Source organism: Crocodylus siamensis, chromosome 4 (genome assembly GCF_052110815.1).
Source record: "Crocodylus siamensis isolate JL-2025a chromosome 4, ASM5211081v1, whole genome shotgun sequence".
Lineage (NCBI taxonomy): Eukaryota > Metazoa > Chordata > Crocodylia > Crocodylidae > Crocodylus > Crocodylus siamensis.
The window spans coordinates 200,140,527-200,161,741 of NC_143398.1; the positions used below are offsets into that span (position 1 = coordinate 200,140,527).

At 41.6% G+C, this 21,215-nt stretch overlaps 1 protein-coding gene across 5 annotated transcripts in view; it reads right to left on the minus strand.

Moving 5' to 3' along the window:
• OSBPL6 (oxysterol binding protein like 6) overlaps positions 1–21,215 on the minus strand; it is a 227,190-nt gene that overhangs the window by 33,987 nt on the left and 171,988 nt on the right. For all 5 annotated transcript variants that reach the window (XM_090045367.1, XM_090045369.1, XM_090045371.1 and 2 more), the window contains 2 exons: positions 20,006–20,171; positions 6,626–6,756 (listed from right to left, as the gene is read on the minus strand). In XM_090045367.1, the coding sequence (XP_089901493.1) occupies positions 6,626–6,756; positions 20,006–20,171 (297 nt within the window). The remainder of the gene's footprint in view (positions 1–6,625; positions 6,757–20,005; positions 20,172–21,215) is intronic.

Sequence of the window (21,215 nt, forward strand, 5' to 3'; positions counted from 1 at the left end):
AGATCCAACAGGAAACATGCAACTCATCAGGGGAGATCAACAGCAAATAGGCAGAGCCCTTTTCTCCCCAGCACCTCCTGGGGTGACAAAGAACCATGGTAATAAGCTGATGGAGAATAAGTTTAGGTTGGCAATATTTTACAGTCAGGGTGGCCAAAATCTGGAACCAACTTCCCAGGGAAGTGGTCCTCGCCCCTACTTTGGGCAAATTCAAGAGGAGGTTGGACGATCACCTGTCTGGGGTCTTGTGAACCCAGCATTCATTCCTGCCTGTGGCAGGGGGTCAGGCTAGATGATCTGTTCAGGTCCCTCCTGACCCTAGCTACTATGAAACTATGAATTTTGGTACTGTAATGATTTTTTGTTTAGTTTCCTTTCCATTCTCATCTCTTTTATTAACATTTCCTAAATGAGGATTAGGTTTTATAAATTTCATAGTAGGTATGTGCTTTTAGGATGAACTTACAGATTGAAAAGACAGCAAATATGGTGAAGGAAGATCCTCCCAAAGTAAGGGGCTATGGAAGAGGGGAGAGCAGGAGGAAACAAAAGTAAGCTTAGCTGTGAAACATGAGTGGGGCAAAGGGGTGCTATTATTCCTTTTGTTTCATCTCAGCTCATGTGGGATGTCGAATCATTAACTTACTGTCTCAGGTGGTGCAATGCCAAAACATTATGCTCCACACACACTAACCGTGAATTGGTAGTAAGACAGCCTTACACTGACATGAAGGGAGATAATTAGTTAATTATCCCTCCTAAGAGATGGAGCTACAAGCAGAGCACAGCATCAATGAGACTACACTACATTTAGCTTGGGAAACAACAAACAGACTGCTTTGTCCAGCAGAACAGTACAGATGTGTTAGAATGTCCAGAACAGTACAGATGTGTTAGCACTGTGCTGTCTGATTCAATAATTTAACTGCATAGATGTGTTCCTGGTATATGAATCTGAGCTGCTCTCTGGTGTCCCAAACGGAGGTCAATTTTTTCAGTAAGCACAATTTTTTCAAAAAAGGTTCAATGGAATTTGAGTGATGCAACATTAGTACTAGTTGTATATGATTTGTTGCTCTTGTTGTTTCCTATTTCCAACAGTTTTGTTAAGCTATAACTAAACAAAACAAAAGGAAAATACAGATATATATATTTTAAAGGATCAAATGAATGATGGACTGTATTTTCTACAAGTTCCTACAAATGTGTTTTCCTTATAATGAGAACTTCCAGGATCTCTTAACTAAAGCATATTAGCTCCTCATAATTAGCATGTCAAATCTCTTGTGAACTGTGGGATATATGCTTTTAATTTTAACAGTGTTGCACTGAACAATATTTGATATTTTAACATAGAGATCCATTTATCTCACAATTTGCAATGAATGCAGATTTACCAAAACACAAACAGCAGCTGTTGTATAATATTACATCTCTTTGCACATTTTTGTCTCCTACAATGTCCCTTGTTTATGGCCTTTCCAATTCCCTCACTCTTAAAACTCTAGTAAACAATCTCCATTTGTGCCTGTCTTATTCCACATTCAGCAAAAAACAACCACAAAACCGCACATTTAGACATCTCCACCAGCTCATTTATTTCAATAATTATTTTAAAACTACTCACCTTATTACAAATAGCCCTATTCCTGCATTCCTCAAATAACTTCTCTCATTGCTACTCTCCCATTCTATTTCCTTGTCTAGAACTGGCTTCATCTCAGTTTCTACAGTACAGGTTGGTCTGTTTGTATCTGTCTCAATTACTGTTTCTCATTTCAAATATCAGATAAAATATATAATTTCCTCTACTACCTGTACTTCTTGATTTCTTTCCCAGCAGGCTACACTTTTTTATTCCAGTTTTGTCTCCCCCCACTCCTCAAAATTGACTTCTCAGATATGCATCAAAACAAGTTACAGTCATTCTTCTGAAACACCAGTGTGGCCAACAAGAAAGATAAACTTTCAACTCGACTGTGGCCATGTCTGTCTCTGACATTATTCAGTGATGACTGCTATTTTCTTATTAACAGTCAACAGACAACAAGAATCTCTTTCTGCACTGAAGTCAATAGGAATAGCACTGGAGTTAGCAATGTTAAGTACAATTCTCATTAAAAAAAAAATCAGTGTATTTTAACTTAATTTGCAGCTCTTTTAAAATCACCAGCCAGCCTTCAAGACTTTCAAATAAGATAAATTATGCCCACTTTCCAAAGAACATGCATCTCTCTGATCACTAGCCTTTTACCCTTACTCTTTTGGTTATTACTTTCACACTAGACCAGAGATTCTAAAAATCTTATGGGATAGCTCCCCTCCACCAGTACCTAGGCTTCTTTTCACTGATCTAGCCAGAACCCTCCTTCTTATTTAGCAATATAAGAGCAGAGCTGCTATGGCTCCCAGGCTAAGAACCCACATACTAAACTGTCCTTCTTTGCACCATGCAGACAGACCACATCTCTAGATCCATCTGAACTAGATTTTAGCTGTCCTCTGAAAAGTAATCTGATGAATGCACAGAGAAGAAAGAGAGAAACATGTAAAAATTCTAAACAGGATACGCAGGGTACTCATGTATTAGTCGAAGCTGCCGAATGTTATTTGACTAAACTGTATTTACTTGCATATTAATATCAGGTTTACACACACACACACACACACACTTTATGTAACAGTCAGCATTTAAACTTCATGCTTTTCTCATTAATTTCAAAGCAGTCTGTTTCTCCCTACCCTACTTTCTCTTGAGGCTTGCTTTCTGCCACGAAATTTGCAGTTTTCAAGGGGGAAAAATATCAGACATCCACAATATCTGGAACCTTAAAGCATCAAGGCTTATTTCTTATTTAGTTGTTGTATTTTTTCTTACAATTTTTAGAATCATCTATGAAATTCCTGATATGCAGAAGGAAACTGTTTTCTTTAATGCTTCAACTGTATTATTCAAGCTGCCTCAGACTGTAATATCTGAAAATTTGTAAATGTGGTGAATAGCCCAGGTGCAAATTTGAGTAACGGTCATTAACAATGCTTTTCAAGTCAGCACTAGAGAATGCAAGGATATTGTCTGGAAAACAGAGAGGAAAAGGGATGTGTTAGATGCTGTTCTGAATTAATACTGAAGTTAATATTTAAGACACTTTCTATTGTTTTAACTGAAGATTTTGATTACTGCTAATGATAATTTGGGTTTGCAAAATAACTAACCCTTAGGTTGGGGTGGCAGGAGGTTTTCACCTTTCTCTGCAGCATGGTGAATAGATCAGGTGGCATATCTCACCTCATCAATTCCCTGCAAGGGCCCTAAAAAGGCACTGGTGATACAGTACTCTCCTGCTCTCTTGCCTGTGTCAAGTAACATTTTAGTCTCCAGAAAACTTAAATGCCTAAATCTACTTAAAGTTGTGAAGCTCAGTACATGGGTATACAGCTAAAATGTAAAACCCTGAGAGATACAAGGGACCTAAATGATCCAATGATCCTCTCTAACCTTAAACTGTGTAAAATCAAGACATTTCTGATCCTGACATAAAAGTCTGAAGGAGACACTGGGTGTATCTACACATGTGGTTAGTACAGGGGTAGGCAATATACAGCCCAGGGACTGGATCTGGCCCACCAGGCCATTCTATCCGGCCTGCGGGTCCCCTCAAAAATTTAGAAAATATGTATTTACTGGCTCCTGGCTGCCTGTCAAGATGACAGGAGACAGGGGCAGTAGGACCCAGGGGAAGCCAGTGACAGGATCCAGCAGCAAGTCCTGCCCAGCGCCACCCCCCACAACCAGAAACCCCTGCCTAACACCAGAGAGGGAAATGCACCCCTTGACAGCTTGCCAAAACTTGGTAAGTGGCCCTTTGCCCGAAATAATTGCCCGCCCCTGGGTTAGTATGTAGCAATAAATTCCAGCGCTGGAGTTTATTGCTCCCAGGTGCAATGTTTATACATGTACCCTGGGACCACAGAACTTTGAGCCAGGGTGGAACAGCCCCAGCTGGAAGGGGGCCCCAGTGGTCAGCCTGTCAGCCCGGGACTGCTCCAGCCTGGCTCAACATGCTGCAGAGGGGCTGGCTGGGGGCAAGAGGGTGCTACAGTATGGGGCTAGCCAGCAGGCAGCCCCCACACTGTAGCATCCTCATGCCCCAGTCAGCCCTGTTCTCCTCTACATGTGTGTTTCAGGGCTCAGAACTACTCCGCTATAGGATAGTTCTTATCCCAGACAGTACTATCCTACAGAAGAGTTCATTAATTTACTGTGTCCTTATATGGGCACATGTGTAAACAGTGACACTTTACCATTAAGCTAATTTGTCAGCTTCAAGGTAACATGCACATGTAGATGCATCCAATATGAAGGAATCCTTTTATAGAAGAGATTGTTGTTGAATATCTGGAAATTATCATTTTAAAAAACTATATAAATTCCCTGTGGCTTGTAATTTGGCATATAACAGCACTTTAAAAAAATATTCATTGTCCAGGTTTCAAAGTAATGAAGACTTTTTGGGCATGCGGTGTCTGTCTGTTTTAGAAATGAGTTTTGCTGCCCTCCATGATAGTATCAGAGAACTCTGCATGTTAATTACATTGCCAATAGACAAGCCTCTAGCGGATTTCAAGGGGTCTCAGTCGCTTCTTTCTTTTCAGGGGACAGAAAAACTTTGCTTTGACTTTTTCAACCTAAGTGAGTATTTTTTTATGTATGGGTTTTCTGGAGCAAGGAGCAGGGAAGTGGGGGACAGCAGAGCCAGAAAGGAAGGGGAACAAGGCTTGTTCTGAATTTTGGTCATAGTGAAAAGCCGATGGTGGGCTTTTATTCTATCAATAGTGAGAACAACTGCCCTGACCTCCTGCCTGACAAAAATAGAAGTACAAACAGTACCTGAAATGGAGCTGTAAACAGAAAAATCACCAACACTGTTACATTAAGGGGAAACACAAGACAAATATACACACTTTCAGGATGCAAGGGGGCATATCTCCAAGTAAACAGCATTAAAATTAACAAGTGCATCTGTATACCCTATTCAGACCAAACTGATATATTTGGAGTGTGCATTCACTCTTATTCAAAGAATACACTAATGCCAATGGAATTCAATTGACGCCTAATATTTGTTATCATTTTTTAAGAATTAACCAAACCTAGTTTATATCTGTGCATACATATACATATTGCACATTCTATAAAAAGAGATATACAGAAGGGTTGTACTCAGGGTTACAGTATGTTGTGTACTGCTGCCTCTTTTCCCACAACATGAATTGCCAGTTACTTGAGAGATGACCTGTAATATGTAAGAGATCACCACTAGGGATTGGAATCTAATTTCATTTCCACGTTCTCTCCACCCATACCAGCCACAAGTTTACTCCTTTATGACTATGACTTTTAGATAGATGTCTATATTCTTTAAACTAACATTACAGGCCATCAATCCATTTCACATTTTAAAAAAAACCCTTTAAAAGTTGCAATTGGTTTGAGTTGGACATAGATCAGTGATCAAGAAAAGCAGCAGTTTCTCTACCTTCTCTTGTCTTCTTATCTTTATTTAGAACAATTACTTTGTTATAGTTAGGAAATAATATGTAAATTTATGTAGATTATTTGCTTTTAAATTTACACATTCTTAAAAAACAAACAAACAAAAACCGAACAGATCTAATGTTCCCTGACAGTCCATTTCTCTTCAGACCAAGGGTAACAGCTAGAAAAGTCCTTCAAAGACTACCCAAAATATCATTAGGGCTCTCTGACCATGAATTCAAAGTGTTGGATTATTTTGCAACCTGAGAAATTATGTCAGAAGGAACTGGCTTTCCTATCCCTGCATTACCAAATGTAACCTGCTTTTAGAATGATATCTTTGTTCAAGTGAAATGCCTAATAACCTGAGAAGAATTCAAGGCAAGATTTGTAATCAGTATTGGCCAAACTGTTGTCTTCTACTGAAGCCAATGTAAAGTTCCCTTTAATAGGAATAGAAGTTGGCCAACATAGAGTGTTTTTTCGAAAATACTACCTTTAAGTTATACATGCAATAGGTGGTAATACTCAAACAATTACACTTCTAAATATTTGTTTATGGAAGGGCTTGAATTGCAAAAAGTCTAATCTCTGCATTTTAAAATATGTTGTCAATGATAATTTTTGCAGTTCAAATCTTGAGTAACAGAACACAACTTAATGGTATTCTCATCAGTTTTAAATTCATTTAGGAAAACTGAAAAATCTCTTTGAATAGGCTGAAAATGACTTTAATTGTTTCTAATATTTATCTAGTACTTATATAAAATCTTATACTTTAGCTTTACATAGACAAACACAATGACAGTACAGAGGGAACTAAACTTCAGCTTTTGCATCTAAATTTTTATTTGCACACATTCAGGCAATTTCTGCATGCTAATACATTGTCAACAGAAGTCATTTCAAAATAGGGAAGCAGGTTAAGCCTTCAGCACCACTATATTTTACTGGATAAGTATAATGAAAAAAATAACTGGCTGCAACATTTGGAATTTTCTCTACCATCTCTGGAAGTGGCAAAACCTTAACAAAGATAAAAGGCATTTAGAACTACATACATTTGAAATAAAAGCAAGAGCATACCTGAGAAAGTGACTGTCGGAGATGTGCTATTTGTGCATTGTGGCCTGTAACATCCTGTTCTGAAACAATCTGTTTAAGCTTCTCCTTCTCTATAGCTATGCTGTTAAAGGCAGACTTCAAAAGAGAATGCACTGGGGAAAAGAAAAAAATATTACTGAGATAGTGTTGCACATTACATGCAATATTTCAGTAATGGAAATTATGAGGCGGTACTAAGGAGCTGGCAGAGAAGGGGGTCAACCTTACACAGAAGCTGGGAGAAAAGAGCCCCCGCCCCAATTAATTAGCAGAACCCTCATCCCATGATTATATAAAAAAGAAACTAAGGCCCAAATTTGCAAAAGTATGCCACAATGAATGTAAACTGGTTGTGGCTGGCATACATATAATGTGCATAAGCACACTATTGTGGCTAGTATGTATGCATGTTGGGTGCATGCAAAAATATACATTTTGGAAAGGTTTTCTTTGTAAATGAAATAGTCTGTTTCCTAATTCTCCTACTGAAACAAAGCAGTAAGTATCCCGGTACCATAATGATTTAATACTGTATTAAAAAAAGAGTGTAACTTTGATCTTGAATAGAACCTTTGATGATCTAACATTTGGAAGGGAGGACACGGGTGGTATGTTTCTCCTCTTGCATGCAGTATAGAGCACTGCAGTACAGAACACACATAACTAGAGTTGTGTTAAACTGCTGGCACCATGGTTACTAGGCCTGTGTGAAGCTGCTAGTATTCACTTCAGATTTGGTTGATTTGGGGTACAGTGATTCGATTTGGTGATTCGAATCACTGTCCCAATTCAATTTGGCTGAATCTGATTTGGAGATTTGGATGCTGCCAAATCTCCGACAGCCAGGCCAGGCCCATCCCTGGCCTGCTCTCCCAGCTGGCAATGGCTGCCGTGCCCGCCCCACCTCCTGGCTCTTGTTAAAAAAAAGCCCCGAATCAGTGGGTACTGCCGGGTAGGGGGCGATCCTAGCTTCCCTGCACTGCCCCATGCTGCATGGGGGGCTCTGTATGACCCCCCAACCACCCCCATGCTCCCTCAGCCCCCCCACAGGTGCCCTGCCTGGGCCAGCTAGGGTCCTTTAAGAAAAAAAAAAACCTAAGAAAACCCCCCGAACTCACCATTCCTGCCAGCAGGGCAGGAGGGGGAGGGGGGCGATCCCTGCTGCCCCCCACAGCCCCATGGAGGGCCCCAGAAGCCCTCAGGCCACTGCAGGAGCCAAGTCCCGGGGCTTTTCTCAGCTTTTTTTTTTTTTTCTTAAAGGGCTGGAGCTGGCCCAGGTGGGGCATCCATGGTGGGGCTGGGGAACTCGTGCAGAGGCCCCAACACAGCATGGGGCAGTGAGGGCAGTGGGGATTGCTCTCCCCCCCCAGAAGCACCTGGTGAGCTCCAGGGCTTTTTTTTTTTTTTTTTTAAAGTACTGGGAGCTGGGGCAGACAAAATAAGACATGGAGGCAAGCTAGCAGGGGTCTCCCCCATGGTCCCCTCCCCCTTCCTCCAGTCCCTAGTACTTACCAGCTTGGAGTCAGCTGCAGCTGCCTGCTGCGGCCACCGGGGACTGCCCAGATCAAAGCTCTAGATATCTTCTCTGAAGATTCAGAGAGCTTTGAATCGATTTGGACATTTAAATTGGACCCCTGATTCGATTTGGATTTGGAGATTTGGACACCAAATTGGGCCGAATCTCCTCTGAATCGAATTACCACTCGAAGCTTTGTACAGCCCTAATGGTTACAGTTTGATAATCTCCAATCCAACTATATAAAACAAACCTTTCTTCAAGTAGAACTCTTATCACTGGAGAAAATAACCCCGGCCATCTCTATACATAATTTGAGCATTAATTGGTTTTCTTGCAAACATAAACCTGTAAGTTTTTCCCATAACCTTTAAAATAAAAATGAAATTTTTGTTAAGTATTTACAATATGTGGAGTAATCAGTCCACGGGCTCATGCAATATGCACTGTCATCCTGCTCATGTACTTAGAAATACTATGGTAATGCACAGAAAACTTCTCAATGAAAATTCAGTTGGGAATTCCAACAAAAAAGTAACACAAAAGCAAGGAGTATTTGCACCTTATCCCATAGGTTTAATTAAAAAAAACAAAACCCTCTCTTTGAACATTAACTACTTGTTACCTGTCTCTGTTTATAAGGTCAGCACCTACAACATCCAGACCCCCAAGGGGCTGGACTGCCCAAATTCTGTTTCTGAAGAAAAGGAGGAGATATTTGGGGAGCTTTATGAATGCCTCCACAAAGCACCAAGAGCTTCTTAGGAATTTGGGCATTCCCGAGGCACAAAAAAGAGAAGGACAGAGAAGCCAAGAAAACATGCTGAGGGCATACTAAGGAGCTGGCAGAAGGGGCTTAATCTGCCCCCATGAGCTGGCAGAAAAGAGAATCCCAATGAACAAGCAGAGCCTGGCTGTTCATTGACAACACAAATTGACACTGAGAAGCGGTAGCAGGAGCTGAGGGACATGATGAACAGATGTTCCTCTTGAAGACCAAGTTTCAGAGCCACTATTTGTCTCCCAACTGCTTTACTCTTGGCACTCTCCATCATACCCAGCAGCCACATGGCCCTGGTGCTACAGCGATGAAAAAAGGCACGCACAAGAGCAAGCGTTTGCCAGCATGACACTCAGGCACAGCTACTTTGTCTGACAGCAAAAACAACTTCCTATGAGAACCCAGATCCTTTGAAGCCTCACATTTGGTTATGCTAACACTTCAGCCTCCAAATCTCCTGAGCATACACAAAGAAAAAAGTGTTTAAGAGTCTTTCTGTCTGAACTCTTAAATTAGACTTGAATTTTCTCCCTGAACCCCACCACTTCTACTTATACAACTGAACATGTTTTTAGTCTGGATTTTTTTATCCATGAAGAACGATTTACCTTTAAGGGAAGTTTTATTTTCTCTCATTAGTGAAGCAACTGTTTTCTGTAGAGCACACAGTACTGCATATATGGCATGTCTATACTATGCCTGTGATGTATGGACTGGAGGCTGAATTGGAGGTAAAGTAATAAAGCCATTCTGGGGATATCCTCAGCAGCCACTGTCAAACATGCCAGAGACCAAGGTCTTGAGACTGGGTGCTGGGGGCACCCTCACAGAATCATTATCACATTTTTGGCTTTTCCACATGCAAGTGAGAATGGGTGAGCACCCAGAAAGGGCTCTACCAGGACATACTGGAGATGTGGTATGGATATACCCATAGACAATGAGCCCACATAGGTCTGTCAGCGCAAGTGTGCACATACACCATATACCTAGAGATAATTGTGCACAATTTAATACTCATATTGCATTAAACACATAGACAATGATACCCTACAAGGCAGACCCACTAATTCGTCACACAGATGCCTCAACAGAGATGACTGACATGCTTTATATTTAACTCATGAAGACATACAGGGCATGCAAAACTAACATCCCACAGCTACACACCAACAAGCAGCATACGAAATTGTTTAGGACCATTTTTCAAAATAGATATACAAGGCACCCTTGGTTACATGTCACTTGGAAGGGGAGAATTGTAAGGTGCTCAGACTGTCTGGAAAGTATCTGAACCTTCACCTTACAGCTCTCAGCAAAGCACTCCCCTTTGTTTTTGCTGATGTGGGTAGAACAGGTATAATTCAAGCAAATACTGCTTGGCCACCTCTGGCTTTCCACTTACTTTCTACCACCTACCTTTTAGGTGTCTCAAAGATCTCTCTTCACTGTAATCATGCAACTGCCCCAGTGATCATTAGGGATATGGGACTTCTGTTTCCCATGGAAAAACAGAAAAAAAGTGGACTTTCCACAAGCTGGCAGAAAAGTACTTTCTGAAGTAGCATCTCACTCTCCTCATCCTCACATATGTTCTCTAGTTCCCGATGCAGGGAAAAGGGAACCTGTAGCTGTAACTACTACTGCTGGAGCTTTGAAAAACACTGGCAAAATGTTCAGTAACAGGGCTGGGGGAGAGGGGTGACTCCTCTGCTGCAGGCAGGCAGCATCCCTAGGCTTCTGCAGACAGGCTCAACTCCCCTCTCCCCTTGATCCAACAGCAAACATCTGTTGGGTCGGGGTGGGGGCTGGAATGCTCTAACTCATGGCGCTTATGAGTTAGAGCAGGGGCCGCACATCTATCAGTGCCCTCTGGGTGTTTAAAATAGTGCCAGCTACCCAAAAGAAATGCATCAAGGGACAATGAGAAAGGAAGAACAGGATTTTAGAATCTGATCCTGGGAAGATGAGCACAGAGATTTCAGCCACTATATGGTACAGGTCCCACCATGCAGAATCCTCTAATGCACGGGTGTCAAACTCACCCCAAGCCTGGGGACAGATTTACAGGGTTAGCGGCAGCAGTGTGGGTGGCAAGTAGTGGCAGCAGAGGTCTGGGGATGGCAGCAAGTATCCACCAGCCATGGGCTGAGCAAGGGCTCTATATGGTATCAGCCTGAGGGGTGGATGACATGAGTGACCATGGTCAGAGGGCACCACACACAAGAAGCTGCTCAGGAGGAGCCATACCAGGCACATGCGGGGGTATGGTACCTGTTCTAATCTGGCCCCTTGCTCCCACACAGTAGCAGCAGTGCCTGCCTGACTGGTACACCATGCCACTATGCCTCCCCTCTGGACTACACCCCGCGCCCGTCTCTGCCTGAAGCATGGCCGCTGATTTGGATGGTGGGGGGGATGCCAAAATATACGTTCTCCCAGGGTGTCACTTTTCCTGTGGCCGACTCTAGCTCAATCTGCACAGCCTTTGCTCATCCCCTACCATCAAAGTCCATGTTCATGACCCACCAGTTCTATGACAAACCACACCTTCCAGCCCCATCTCCAACTACCGGTAGCCCAATGGGCCAGATAGAATGGCCGTTTAATACCCCTGCTGTAACACATGGGACACAAGAACAACAGAAAGGACCATAATGTGGAAACTCAACCTTACTGCCAAGATGGAAAAACTGACTCATAGTGAAATAAAAGTCAGGTGTTCATTTGGAGCCATTTTCACGTAACACTTAGACGGAAACTATTACAGTGATGCATCTTACTTTAATGTAAATTCCTTTGTGCAGATAAGCTCTGCTTCCTTTTTAGAATCAAAATACAGTATTGCGGGAAAAAAAAGGGAGATTGAGAAGAAAAGTTTTTTTCAACCTAACATCCAGCTCTTCTAATTTCTTCTCCTATATTTTATTCTTTTTTCTTATGAGTCTCTAGATTTGTACTACAGAATAAAGAAATAGAAAGTCACTACTGAAACCTTACTAAATAGTCATAATTCATTCATACATGTTTCCTACTGACATCCTTGAATGCAAATTGTATTAAATACAATGCTAATTGTTCCTGTGTGAGCTTTAAAATCTCCCTTTTGTCCTTTTACAAAAAATTTTCCTTCATTAAACATTTGCATTTCTTCATATGTCTTTATTAAAAATTTTGCACATGCAGTCATTACACCTTCGTACATCTAATTACATATATTTCTAAATGTTACTTCTCTTTCCAATACCAAGACTCTTGATTTTGAACTTTAGTTTTGTCAGTCTCAAAACTTTATGACAACTGTGACCCAAAATGTAGGTCTTGAATATAAAAGGACCCACTCTGCTTCCATAAATGGGGGAAACTCCACTGAATGCATACTGGTGTTCTCACTTATGTCAGCAACAAATTCAACTCAAGATTGGTAAATACAATAATCATCTAATGATAAAAATTAACTCTTAGTCATTTCATACCAAAACAAAATCACCTAAAATTAATATATTCTGGGTTCAAAAATGATATTTTATATTTGATGGACTACAGCAGCAGGCAGAAAATATCTGATCTTGGGCCACTCTTTCGAAAACCCAGATAAAATAAATGAAGGAAATGTAAAGCATGACTTTATTGTTTAACAAGCCAAACAAACTACAGAATGATATTTCTGCTGCGAGAGTTAATACACTTAAAGGGCTACTACAGAGTGTCCTATAGAGAAAATAACTTTAAGAGTTTTAGCATCAAGCCAGTTCAAGGCAGCTGTTGGAAATTGGAATCTTCCTGCAAATTGGACTATATTGATTCTCCCCTTGTGATTCAGAGTTAAACCATTGCTTCAGTGCAGTTTGTGGTTACACTAGTAGATGTACCATCTTTTAATAGAGACATAAATCAAAGACCCAGCACATTTCTGGATATGACACTTTTGGCAAGAGCCAAGCTGTTAACTCATGCAGCCCTGACTAAATTGCAACTCAGATAATTAGGAAATAAAATTTTGCTTATGTATTCTCCTTTTCTATCCCAGCTTCCCTCCTCTGCTCTCCCCCCCATTCAAGAAGGCACAGCATTCCCCTTCATTTCCTGTTCTGACCAGTTGTTGTTTAGGGCGCCTGCACTCAGTTACACATGCAGATGCATTCCTGAAGGGGATAAGCTGATCCTAAGATGTTCCTTTTCTATTGCTAGTACTTTATGGCACTGATCAAAAATATCAATGCAGAAAACATTGGTTTCATAATGCGTGAGACATCTTTTAAGGCAGGGGGTCAAACACACCCAGGTGGGTCATCTAGCCTACTGTCTTCTCCTGAAGCCAGAATGGTGGAGTCGGGTCAGGAATCATCCCTGTGAGGTGTGCATCCCCCACTCAGTCTCAGGCTGCTGTGGGAGGAGGTGCTGACACAGCACCAAGTGCAGTTGCCATTGAATTTACCGTTTCCCATTGCCGGTGGCCACGGGAATCGGCAGCATTAATTACACGGGTTAGCAGTAGCAGCTACATTAGAGGCTGTACCAACACACATCCATGTTAAGCCCCTGGCTGCCACAAGCATTATCTCCCCCCACATACGTGCCTCTGGTGGCACTGGTGGGACTTGTGATTGTTTAACCATGAACAAGGAAGAGATTCACTGAACCAGACAGTAATTGTGCAAATCCATTGAAGAAGCACTCTCTCTTTTGAGGCATGTACAGGCTAGTCAAATTTAAATATCTGCTAATCCTGGTGTCACGGGATGGGGTCCCCAGGGATGGCCCTTGGGCTCCTTGACCGTGTCAATCTTGCCCAACAGGCACCCTCTTTCTTGCCCGCCACGTCTTGCTGGTACTTTTAGTATAGGGAGGCTGCCCTTGATCTTATTGTCTGGACACAGTCTTGCTCGACCTCTCTGAACCCTGTGGGTTCAGAGACCCCTTGACATCCCACTTCAAAATGGAAGATTCACAGAACACCCCCAGTCTTATGGGCTAGATGTGTGGCTCCAAACTGCCCCTTTACTATGCCCCAAGCCTCACAGATGGTATTGATGTCATCTCTTCTGGACTCATCCCCTTGTCCTCGGTGGGCTCTCCGCAGCCCTGTCTCTGGCTCTGGGGTCTCCACACTGTCATGTGCCCCCCCCAGTGAGGCCTCCTCCTTCCCCAGTATCCTCAGCCCAATCCACTGGTCAAAACAGCAACTAAACTCTGAGGCCCTGGGCTATAACATAATAAAAGCGGCTCCGGGTGTGCTCTGTCCCTTTAAAACATCAAGTTTCTCCCAGCACTAAGTGCCTTATAAGCCAGAGTCTCAGGTGAGCTTCTGGAGCCCCTTAATCCTACCCAGGGTAGGACAAGCTGCCGAGCCTCTTTCATGAGCTTGTTCTTTGAGAGCTCCTTCCCCCTCAGCTGCTGGCAGAGAACTCCCCTCCTACTCCCAGCCCTAGGGTTTATATTTGCCCAGGGCCCTGCCTCTCCTGGTCAGCTGACTGGGTACAGGTGCAGGCCAATTTACTCAGCCTCTTGCCACAGTAACATGCACCTGTGGACTTCTGCCTGGCTCTTAGGACCCTCTCCCCAGGCAGTTTCTGCTCTTATAGGAGCAGACACCTTAGTGCCCTGAGACACCTGGGAAGAGGTTCCTTTAAACTGACTAGAGTTCTTACACTACCTATGCACATGCACTTCAATGTTGCATATGTAAATACATGCATATGTAAATATATGCATGAGCCTAAATGTCTCTAAGCCCCTACTAATGGAAAAACATTGTTTCAGTAGATTTTGAACGCCAGCTGAGACAGGCAGCAGTTGAGAGTTTTAATGATTTTACAGATTAAATTTAACTTTTATAAATTCCATAAAGTGTTTAAGAAAGATTATTAGCTTATTCCCCACTGAATCCATTGTTTGCATGTCAAAATGCATGTAAAAGATACACTATAGACTACATACTACTACAAGAGATAGGAAGTTGCAGATGAAAATATAACAAATATAATAAATTAATTTAACAAATAATACAAGACAATATAACAAAGTAATGTCTCCTGTGAAAAACATCTTTCGTTTTTAAATAATTAACTGAAAAAGAACATTTCAAAATAAAATTATCAAAACACACTTATAGTCTAAAGAGTGACTGCCAAAAGAGGATATTAGACAATTCAGTATTCCTTCCTTCCCAGTGACCTCTAGGTCTGCTTTTTTCCAACATGTGAATGAAAAAATATTTTCGCTTGCAAATTCAATGTGAAATTGGAAATTACACCATTTTTCATTACTCTTACATTAGCACTAGTAATAACAATTCTACAATAAGGAAAAAAGCCTACTTACCAATAACTGGAGTTCTTTGAGATGTGCTATCCCAAACAGTACTCAGGATAGTATGAATGAATCCTGCCTCTTCTCATATTCCATGCTCCAGACAAAGGACAGAGCATGTTTCCTACTCCACAATTTCCTCTCAACTACAGAATCCCAGACTTTCAAGGACTCGGAGGAAAAGGGGAAGGAAATCAGGATGTGGAATGTATATATGGACAACACATCTCAATGAATTCCAGTTACTAGTAAGTAACTTCTCTTTCTCCTTCAAGTGCCTGTCCATACATGCAATGCTCAGTCCCCAGTAAAGTGGATCTTAGAGTGTTTTGTAAACAATAACTGGTGGACTCTGACAAATGCAACCCCTACTCTGGAAGTTTCCAGGATGGCATAATACTTGATAAACATGTGCATGGAGCTCCAGATGGTTGCCTTGCAAATGTCAGGAATAGAAACATTCCATAGGGAAACCACAGAACTCGTCTGAGACGCATCCTCAATTGTGGGTCCAGCTTGTTAATTTCACAGCACACCCTGAAACAGTACAAGATACATTAAGATCGCCCTGGGGTAGAAAATGCTGTGTCCTTCCATCTCTCAGTTATGGTGAGATTTCTGGAAAGGCTTAGTTTTGTTCAGGTAAAAGATCAGATCCATGCCCACATCCAAAGTATGAACAGATGCCTCCATTCTTAGGGAGTGAACTTTTGGAAGAAAACTAGTACATGAATCTATGGATGGAAGTAAAATTCCATGAAAATCATGAATGGAAAGTTAGAGTAAGTCTGAAAGACCACTTTGCAGGAAACATGGGTAGGAATGATCTGCCATGAGTATCTGGATCTCATCCACCCTTCTCGCAAGTATAAGACAGCTGTCATGGACAGTAGTCAGCACACTTGAGTGATGGGTCCACAGGGCTGGAAGGACAATGTTTAGGTTCCATCAAGGGCCTAAGACCTCTCACTAGAAGAAAAATATTGGCCAGGAAGTTCAGCACAGCTGGGTGGGAGGAAACCATTTGACCTCTCAAGATGGATGGTGAGCTGAGACAGCAGTCAAGTGCACTTTGACAGAGCCAAGGGACAGATAACTACACTTTAGTTCTGGCAGATGACAGTAGGACATGCCTACACTAAACTCACTATGCCCAGCAGTGGTTTCCTCAAGCATGCTGTATTCTTCTACATAGGTTGCCTCCTAAATCAGAAGTAATGTAACTGCACCCACGCAGTGCCACAGCTGGACTAACTGACCCCAATTAGCCCCACACAACACTGGGAAGACATGGTTAGAGGGAGGCAGCCTATGCAGAGCACTGCAATGTGTTTGAGAAGGCAGTTGCTGGGTATAGTAACTTTACCCTGTAGAGATGGCTGAAGATAGCTGAAATGGAGAAACCCTAAGCCAAAAACAAGTGTGAAAAGTTCATCTAATACAGTGTGCTCAACTTCTGACCCATGGGTCAAATGCAGCCTGCAGACCCATCACATCTGGCCCATGGGACTCCTCATGAAGCAGGAAATTTGGCAGCAGGAGAATGGTGACCACTTATACAGTCACCCTCCCCCCCCACCAAATTTCCAAATCCCCAGCTCCACACTGCTGGTCACAGTTGTGCCACACCCCTTCTCCTGCATTTGGATAGGGGCCAGGCCATGCCTCCCCCCCGGCAGGACCAGGTTGGGGTCAGGCCATACCCCCTACAGGGACAATTTGGGGGGTGGGCCAGGTCCCCTTCCCCCTCTGCAGGACCAGTTCCCCTTTTCAGCTGGAGTTGGTTTGCACCTGGGTTAACCCCTGCACCCCTCTGCAGGGCCAGATGGTGCCCACCACACCATCCCTAGTGCTGGATTGGGACCACCAGCAGGATCTACCCTTCCAGCTGATCCACTGGAGAAAAAGATTGAGCTCTGTTAACCTAACAGAATCTTTCCAGAGAATGTCTGTGATAAGGAGTGGAGCAGGTCCACACTGTCATCTGAAGCCTGCCAGAATCTATGCTGTAAGATGGAGGGTCCTTCCCTCATGCTGGGAAAATAGGTCCAGGAGCAGCACTGGAGTTCAAGGTTTCCTCAGTGATATGCAAAAAAAGGTCCAGAAACCAGAACTGCCTCAGTCAGCCAGGGGCCCGTAGAACAGGTATACAGAGTCCTAACTTACCTTATCTCACACTCAAAATATTAGTAGCATAGAGATGAATATATATTAAAGTTTCCCTGACCATAGAATGGAGGCAGCATTGGACAGCAAGTCAAGCCTGAGCCTTTCCACACTGTAAAAAAGCCAGCACTTGTTGATATCTAGGGCAAAAAAGAATCAATTCCTAAATGAACCTAGGCTGAGTCCTTGATTTCCCATCCATGGTGTAGAGACATGTGCTGGTTGAGACTGTCCACTCAGGTACTGTGAAAGCCCAACAGGTACACTCCTCGGAGCTGACAGTGTACTGGGTGATGGACGCTACGACTAGTGTTGGTAAACTTCCAAGCTTCACTGAGATCCACATAGAGATCCCATATAGCCTTTGAGCTGGAGGAATAAGAAGAGTGATGAGCTTTTCTCTAAAGGATGCCAGGATGGGGATCTCCACGTGCTCAGAGGAGGACTTTTTTGGCCCACTGATCAGGATAGTCTTCCTGAAAGGGACTTGTGCCCCCAGAGGTCTGTACTTAGCCGAGTCCTATCCCCTAGCATCTGAGACAAACCTCATACATACTCAGGAGGCATGTCTGAAGCTAGTCTCATAGTCTGTCTTGACCTGCAAAGTAAATTATTTGAGACTCCTTCAGAGGATGAAAAAAAGGCACTTTGCATGCCAATCATGGTAGGCATTTCCCTACTGCAGGAGTGACATAACTTGGGAGAAGGCATGCCAGTCTGAAGTGTGATTGGAGTGAGGAGAAAAACGGAGACTCACTCAGCTGAGAAAACATGTTGCTCTGTCCAAGGGAGTCTCAGGTGCTGCTGAAAAACTATCAGAGACTAAAACAAGAAAAAAAAGTAAGCCACAAACTGTAAAGAGGCAAAATCAAAGGGAAACAAGGGAAGATGAAGAAAAAAGCCCGTATTTTTAAAGTTCTGTTGGTCAAGCACTGAGTCTAGATCAGAAACTCCCTCTCAGACAAGGTTGGCTGACAGGAACTAAGGAAAGGAAAGTAATACTGCTGGAGGACATAAGGAGACAGAGTGTGTTTGTGCAAAAAAACCTGCAGAGTTTGAGGTGTACAAACACCCACAATGCAATATACATGTACCCGAAGAAGAACTTAGCAAACAGTATTGTAGAAAGCAAAAGGCAATCCAGATAACTGGCCAGGCATGTAAATGGCTCCTGGCTGCTGATGGTAACAAACCCTTATTTTTGTTGTCATAGTTAAATATGGCTCAAAGGCACTGAAGAAGCCACTTATGAAAGATTATGTCATTTTAACATAATCACTTTCTTGAACATGGTTGTTTAAGACAGTTTTGCTCTTTGTTTGATGAAAAAGACAGAAATATAATGGGAATATGTTTGGGCTCTGGTTTTCAAGCAAGCTTGACATCCCATTTCCTTTTCCAAATAGTTTTCTTCAAAACTGGAATGTCCCCAGGCTGACATCTACTCCTGCCTCAGTCTCTGGCTAACTGTTCTTTGATGCACTAGGACTATCGTTCAGTGGTAAAACATTCAGTATTGAGTATAAACACTGCAAACAGAAGCACACAGATATAATCGTAAAAACACTGTAAACTATATGTTGTTATCAAAGACCAGCAGAAAAATGGCCACCTCACTTGTGTGATATAGTCACAAGATTGCATGCATCAGCATCAGCAAATACCTCATAAGGGCTGGGAAATATAGGGGAAATTATTTGCATTTAACAGAAATGCAACAATTTGTCCATATTATAGTCTGGTTTATTAGTCTCAAAGTTAGCTCCTTCATTTTATATTTCAAGATTTAAAAAGTGTCTTAAAAACAAACAAACAATGATTTGTCATTCTACAATGCCATTATTCACTGGGCTCAATCTACTGTAATTTCTGAAGTCCATTGCTTATCTTAAAAATTACACATGTAGTAGGACCCTTTATAAAGCCCACTAATCTTGACACACAGAACTATTACAAGGTCATTTGGGACAATGGACTGATTCATCCTTAGGGAAAAACATAGGTGGTTTATATTACATGGGAAAAAATGCTTGCCCTTTTCCCTTTTGGTCTTATTTTTTTGCATAATGAGGTCACTTACGTAACTGTACTTCTCTTGTTTGAAGCCATTTCTGATAACTTCTCTTTATACTAATTTACAGTTTTACGTGACTTTTCATATATCCATGGAGTTTAAACAAAAGCTATTTTTAATCCAATATTTAGTCCAGGCTGTTCATATTTCTTTGCCAGCCTGAGGGAAGGGCACTTGATCCCTGAAAGCCTAACATCTCTTCCCACTATACAGCTGGTCCAATAAAAGATATTCCCAGGACCACAGGGGCTATAACAGCAAATACAGTAGATTTTATAAGTCTAAACATGGTTCAAAAGATATGCACAATTTCCAGTCAAACAGAATTCATATATCACATATGTACCAGCTGCATAAAAATATCTAAAAAATTAAACATGTATAATTTTCATCCTAAACAACTACAGACAAAAGAATCTTAGGTATCTGCCTGATCCAAATAAAATCTCTGGGTCTGGCCATCTTGGATGTAGCAAAGACCAATTCTTGTAAAGAGCCCACATTTCTATTTACCTTTCTGTGCCATAAGGCAAAACTCTTCTTGAAGTTTGATGTAATCTGTGGAACATTCCAGGGGGTCAGCTACATGGCTTGGGGGAGTTTGAAATTCAATGTCTGCACAAAGGTTGGGATTGGACGAATGCAGGCGAACTGGTGACATTGTAGCACTGAAAGGGACCTACAATGAGAAGCAACCAAGAAATAAATAGCTATTGTGTAGAACTATCAAATTTTCTTGCATACAAAATGCCCCCAAATAAGATATGTGCCTTGTTTTGAAAAGCAGAATTAAATTTTTAAAAAATCTTTTTTTTAATTACCTAAGTAGCAGTAAGTAACCGTAGCAGCTTCTGCTGCATGATGAGGGGAAAGAAAGAGTGTCTACAGCTAGAGCTAGGAAGCTCACATGCAACACCAGTGTTACTTTCACTCTCCCCTGGAAGAGGCAAAAACTGCTAGTACCATATTTCTTTGCTTATAATGTGCATCCCAATTTCCAACAGCAAACTCTGGGGAAAAGGTGCTTATGTATGTGATAAAATACAGTATATTCACTCATATTAATACTATTATAATAATATGCACATTCCAAACAAAACAGGAACCAGATAGAAAATTTCTGCACAGAAAAAAAAGTAAGTTTATCACATATCATGTGATAATTTTTTTAAAATTGTAATGGGAATGTATCTTTTGGAGTCTCAAGTCTTAGTCATCAGTATAAAATCCCGTCTTTTAAAAACTTTAATAAAAACACAAATGATAGCTTATCAAAGGGCTGACAGCTAATGAGAGAAAGAGAGAGAAAGAAGAAGTGAGACAGGTGCACTTTAGCTCTAATTAGAGCATTTATAATAAGGTAGTATTTTATAAGATTTGGCAAAAACACCGGAAAATTGAAATCTGATACTCTGCTTAACAGAGTATCAAAACACATAATGTAATGTATAGTTAAAATATTAATTCTGTGACCATTACAAGTGTATTAGTTTCTCCATGAAGTCGGCAAAAGACGACTCAATATTCCCACATGAAAACTATCTGTAGATTTTCCAAACTTTGTGATTAATATTCAGATTATTGATATTCACTGTATAATTTATCTGGATATCACATGAGATGGATAACCATATAGACTCTTCTTGTGTTTGAATGTTCTTTTTGACAAAAAGCTGCTTCCACTTACCAAGTGCATCCACTGTACTCAGATTTTACTGAGTCA